The sequence below is a fragment of the Paramormyrops kingsleyae genome, chromosome 3 (assembly GCF_048594095.1).
Source record: "Paramormyrops kingsleyae isolate MSU_618 chromosome 3, PKINGS_0.4, whole genome shotgun sequence".
NCBI lineage: Eukaryota > Metazoa > Chordata > Actinopteri > Osteoglossiformes > Mormyridae > Paramormyrops > Paramormyrops kingsleyae.
In genome coordinates, this window is record NC_132799.1 from 41,347,759 (window position 1) to 41,353,984 (window position 6,226).

A 6,226-nucleotide genomic window follows, 5' to 3' on the forward strand; every position below is an offset into this window, starting at 1 on the left:
TACGTGACCGCGGTTAAGTTAGTCTCATATTCGATATTTAGTTTTCTAGCTTTAATAACTTTTCACGGAAGTAAGGTGGGGCGTTTTTAGTGATAAAATCGTGTTGTCCAGTCCACAGACAACGATGCACACCGATTATTTTTTCGCTTCAAACCATTTCGTGATTTGTGCAAAATCGTGTTAATAGCTAATAAAATAGGTCCTGTCAGCTGTAATGACATGGTCGTTTAGCATTTTGGGCTCATGGCGACTGTTGCACACCCCTTTTTTTCCCAGATTGCTTTACGTACGATTTTTAATTAATTTTTGAATGTTCGAATGTATCCGTATAATGTGCAATGGGACAATACATGAATGGGTTAATAACTTTAAAACTAGACGAGACAGGCACATCTAGTGAAGTGTGCTTTGATCAGTGGACTACAGGGAACAATGCACACCCCTTGGATTTTCAGATTATATTTGTCTGTAATAGTTATTAATTATTGTATTGCATCCATTTAAAGTGCAATGGGGCAACACACTAAAGGGTTAATAGCTCTGAAACTAAATGGGACAGCCATGTTCCATGAAGTGTGCCTTGATCAGTGGATTCTGGGGGACAATGCACACCCCTTGCATTTTCAGAATAACTTTCTCTCTAACAGCTATTAATTAATACATTGTATGCATATTACATGGCATAGGGGCAATGCAATAAAGGGTCAATAGCTCTGGAACAAAATGGGACAGCCATGTCCCATGAAGTGTGCCTTGATCAGTGGACTCTGGGGGACAATGCACACCCCTTGCATATTCAGAATAACTTTCTCTCTAACAGCTATTAATTAATACATTGTATCCATATTACATGGCATGGGGCAATGCACTAAAGGGTTAATAGCTCTGTAACCAATTGAGACAGCCATGTCCTATGAAGTGTGAAGCGAAAAAAATAATCAGTGTGCATCATTGTCTGTGGACTGGACAAAACGATTTTATAACTAAAAACGCCCCACCTTCCGTGAAAAGTTATTAAAGCTAGAAAACTGAATATCGAATATGAGGCTAACTTAACCGCGATGAGTACGTGTAGTACGGGGCTTCAGTCACTTGTACTTTTTTGAGACAATTGCCTCACCCGTGGGGCTGTACTGAACTGCTTGTAAACATTGCATTTTTACATGTAAAGACCAGTACGTTTCGCATAATAACATGGAAAACTGATTAAAAAGAAATGTCAATAAAGGTGGTGATTGGTTAATAATGTTTGGTTACTTGGCTGAAATGCCTTGTTAACGATGTATTACATATTAAATGTTACATGTCAGAGTATGAGGGTGAGAACCTCGGACATTCGGAAGGGGCTTAAAGTAGAGCCGCTGCTCCTCCACATCAAAAAGACCCAACTGAGATGGTTTGGGCATGTCTAATACCGCCTGGACACCTCCTTGGGGAGGTGCTTTGGGCATGTCCAGCCAGCAGAAGACCCCAGGGTAGACCCATGACATGCTGGAGAATGTATGTCTCTCGGCTGGTCTGGGAATGCCTTGGTATTTCCCCAGAGGAGTTGGAGGAGGCAGCTGGGAGAGGGAGGTCTGGGCATATTTGCTCAGACTGCTGTCCCCACAACCCAGACCTTGATAAGTGGTGGTGAATGGATGCATGGATGGACTTTAAACTGTGATATAAAACCACGTAATGCTTCTGTTAAACATTCCAGAGCAGTTGCCTGTACTACAAAGCGGGGTTACTGGCTTATGGGGGTAACTTGTCGGACTTAAGATAGTCTGGGCAAAATGTAAGTGAACGAATATGAAGTCCATTTAAACTGTGGTACCTTAAATCCGGCAAGTTACCCCAATTAGCCAGTAACCCCAATTCGTAGTACAGGCCACAGACCAGGTTAGTTTAATTTTCTTCATGATCCATTCCACAACTTCTAACTAAATGTCTATAATTAAGTGATTAGTGGTCATTGTCAACACACCACAACGAAATGTGACCTCTGCATTTGACCCATATGTGACTTTACCCTTGCTCAGGGTACCTCAGTGGTGACTTGCTGGTGGGGGATTCGAACCTGCAATCTTTCAATTACAAGTGCGCTACCCTAACCATCAAGCCACCACTGCCCAACTAACCAACTAGACTAACCAACCCTCTCTGTGTTTGGAGTTTGCATGTTTCATGTTCCATTAACTTGTAAACTGTGGGATTCCTTCAGGAAGTGTGATTTTCTAATGCAGTCCCAAAAGTATGGTTAACCGAATTGTTTTGTTATGTGATTTTGTGAGTACATGTCCGGTTCATTTGCGTGTGGCATCCCATACAAGGTGTACCTGCCTTGTGCTTCACTGAACCTTTGTAGTGGATATGGAGTTGTGTAAATGTATTGCTAGTTAATTTAATTGAAGCCTGTTTCCAGTCATGGATTTGCAAGTGCTTTGTTTATTAGACGTACAGTAAAATACTACATTTGAATATAAAAATAATTTACCAGATTTTAAAGTTTTAACACTGCTATGCATTAGGAAACCAAACCAAATGCCCATCAATCTGCTCTAAGATAAACGTATATAATGTGATAATTACAATCAAGATCAGAATGTTGTGACATATTTCCAGGGTGCAGTTAGATCTCCTTTCGTAGAAAAGGTATACAGTGAGGTAATCACTTCGACAATAAATTTAAGGTTTGACGGACAAATGGCTTACCAAAATCCAAACACAAGATTAATGACATCAATTGGAAACTTCTTGGAAAATAAAACATCTTTTAAAACACACATATGCACATTAAATAAAAGTTAAAGTGCTCAACATAAGCTACATTTTAGTCTTTACTTCCTTTTACCAATCTGCGCCAGCAAACGTGCGTTATCGTCGGCTTTAGCGCGAAGGTTCTTATCTTTGGCTATGCTGAAGAGGATGTTCATGATATTAGTTGGTACATCGAGAGATAGTGTGAACTTTGCTTGCTGAACGCTTTTTGGAGCATTTCTTTGATCCACTTGCTTCAGGTAAGAGGTGGGAAATATTCTTCTTCTCCGAGACTCCTGAGAATCAAAGGTGCTTTTGGGCAGATTTCGACTGCCCAGCCCATCTGCACCGGTGAATTGGTAATTTCTCGCGGAGATGTCTCCGTCCAGAAGGCTTGGTTCGGACTTATACAGTTTGATGCGGTGACAGGATGTGGAAGTGCAGAGTACAGTAAGCACGAATAGGGGTTTAATATAAGACATTTTCTGTTCAAAGAAAAAACATATGAATCAGTTCTCATTTAAAAAAAAAAAATCTGTATAGCCTACTTTTTCTGTAATTTCTCAGCCCAGGGGAAAACTCGACGCATTAAATCGGGTGGTTTCGATCTGAATGGGACCACCCCCACAAAAAAAAAAAAAAAAAACAGTGCAGAAATAGAATCCTCTTGAATATTTTTCGTGGCGACTGGTGGAGACAAGACTATCAGCGTCCTGGCGTTCTCAAGCTTTACCGCACTGTGAGCATATACAGGCTTGCCGTATGACTGTCATGAACCAAAGTTGTGGCACTAATGCAATATTCTTTTGCTTGTGGTGTCTTAAAAGTTATTCTAAAATAGCCCAGGAGTATTCTTTAAAAAGAAACATCCGCACTGACAGTTATATGCGCAAAGTTTTTTTTTCTTTTTTTTTTTGTTTCAGCTCCTTTTCAGCTCCAATACATTTCAGGCTATGATGCGACACATGCTATCTAAATGTAACAGAAGAACAGGGAAGAATAACTGTGCATTTTTACAGCAAACTCAACGATCTATATTTAAGATATTAATTTATCCTGCTGTTGTATGGAAAGATACATCTACATGGATAATTTCCTATATATTTACAGGAAAAAAACTTACCTTGTGTAAGACGAAATGGTTGCAATGTAGTGAAATATAGAAAAGGCTGAGAATTAATGTTTTCTTCTTCTTCTCCTCTCTTTTTTGTGTCTTGATAAGTTCCCCTCGCGAAAATTGCAGAACCAGTCTGTATTTAAGGTAAAACCTAATTCCATAAATAGCGGTTCCGTTAAAATGCAATTCTCTGCGTGAACAAACGTCATAGATATAAAAGACAAGCCGCACAGCTACTAAGACGTGTTGTTCCAAAGGCAACCCTGAGTGGGGAGGGCAGAGCCATAACCGCAAATGCCTTTTATAATAAGTTACACTGTGGACCCGTATCTCTGAAATGACCATTAGATGATTGAATCATCTGTACTTAAACACCATAAGACTGATGCAGACCACGCGGCGTGTCACATATCCATCACCGCGTGAAAATGCCTAGGTAGCTATAAGTAAATTTTTCGTGAACCCCCTAAAAATTACCCCAAATCAATTATAAGTGGACACAAGTGAAAAGTTTGAAAGAAACATTAATGAAGACAATTAAGTGCATTTTGGCAATATCGAAAGTGTATTGCATCTAGCTTAGCTAGAATGTGTGACCATCATTACCCTGTCACATCTCACTTTAAAATTTAATTGTAACATCTGTAAAGGCAACGAAATACAAAATCATATTCGTACAATTCTTAAGCATTCCTTAATCGTGTAATATCGTTTGGACTGAGCATTTTTTGTTCTTTTGTGCTGTGTTAATCATGCTAGTAAGAAAGTGTGTGTCAATAATGAATTTTAAACAATGAAAAAAATGAAATAGATTTTTAGATTTTCTCTCTTGCATTAAAGTTTTATTTATCTGAAGTTAGAAATCGTAATCTTTTTGTTATAACAATAGTTTTAAGTGGCAATAATTTCAGGTAAATAGGATATAACAATGTTAGTGAGAGGTAAAGTGAAGTTCAAGCAATGATTTGATGGGTCTGTGTGTTAGAAGGTGAGTGAAAGATGTCATTGTTACAGGGCAGGGGTCATTAATGACAAAGGTATTTATAGGAAGTTATGGTTAGTATGGAACTGGTTAGTAAAGAAATGTCATTATAGGTTTTGGATACTGAAACAAATCAGTATGGAGTAGTTTATTAGCTAGCTGCTCAGTGCTCAGTGGGTAGCACTGCTTTGGAGACAGCTCAGGTTGAGACACCTGAGACAAGTAGACCCCTCAAAGATGTTTCTATCCAGTTCAAATATATGGCTCTCCCAGTAAGGGATACTGCACAGTAGGCCTCAGTGCTGGCCTCAGCAGGCAGTCCTTTTATTTTTCCATCAGCAACCAAAAGGTGCATTCTACCAAAAAGGTAAGAATGTCAGTCCATGAAATTATAGAAAGTGTATCCATACCCTTAAAATACATACACATTCCTCCTCGATTGAGATTCCCTAAACCAGGGGTATTCAACTAAAATTTAAAGAGGTCCAGTTAGAGAAAACTTCTTTAAGCAAAGGTCCGAAAGATCATAATGTCTAACTATTTAGTGTGATCTACATTTAAGTAGCCTATTAATTGTACCAACATTGCATGTAATCAGTATGTGACTGTCAAATCAAATTAATTCAGTACAATTCAAAAACGTTTTGACAATATTTATTGTCACGTGACAAAGAACTTCGGCCAGCTGGCTGGAGTGAGATTTTCAATTCGAGATGTCTGCACACACATGTAACAGTTCTTACCTTATAAATAGTCTGCTTTTGTATTTAACCGTTCTTATCTTATGTTCTTACACTTTTAACGTAGCTAATTTTAGGTTTTATAATGAAATAATATAGATTTGCCATAAGATTTCCAGCGTGAGTCTGAAAGCGTGAGTGTCATGCCAGATGCTTGAGATTTGGCAGCCATGAAAATGTAAATTTTAATTTATATAACAGATAACATTACTTTATACATATGTTAAAAAGCAGAAACTTCAACGAACATGAAATCAACAATAAACTATGTCTATTTATCCAATATGTTATATAATACATAATGTATTTGAAAACTGTTCAGCTTTATGATTTCAGGACAGACCAGTCACTCTGTTAGGAACATTACGGCTTTTTGGTTGTGGTTTTAGCTTCGATGCTGCTACTAACACTAACGGCACATTAGCGCAGACAAAGGGCTGCATACGCCGAACTACATCTTGCTTGGCGGTCAAAGGCGTTTGACGTTCATTGGCATGGGAAATGGCGGCTCTACTGCTAAACCACTACCGAAATGATTACAAACGCTGCGGCGGTTAAAATAGAAGCGTCCCGTCAGGTTTTAAATAATAACTTAATGTTTTGGCTATCGGTCTGGTCCGTATGGGACAGCTTCTGGGTCCGGAC

The 6,226-nt window shown here is 38.7% G+C and overlaps 1 protein-coding gene across 1 annotated transcript; it reads right to left on the minus strand.

Moving 5' to 3' along the window:
• Positions 1–2,484: 2,484 nt before the first annotated feature.
• LOC111838112 (urocortin-3-like) lies at positions 2,485–3,945 on the minus strand. The gene has a single exon (XM_072710309.1). The coding sequence runs from the start codon at positions 3,222–3,224 to the stop codon at positions 2,823–2,825; it is 402 nt and encodes a 133-aa protein (XP_072566410.1). The 5' UTR covers positions 3,225–3,945; the 3' UTR covers positions 2,485–2,822.
• Positions 3,946–6,226: the final 2,281 nt, after the last annotated feature.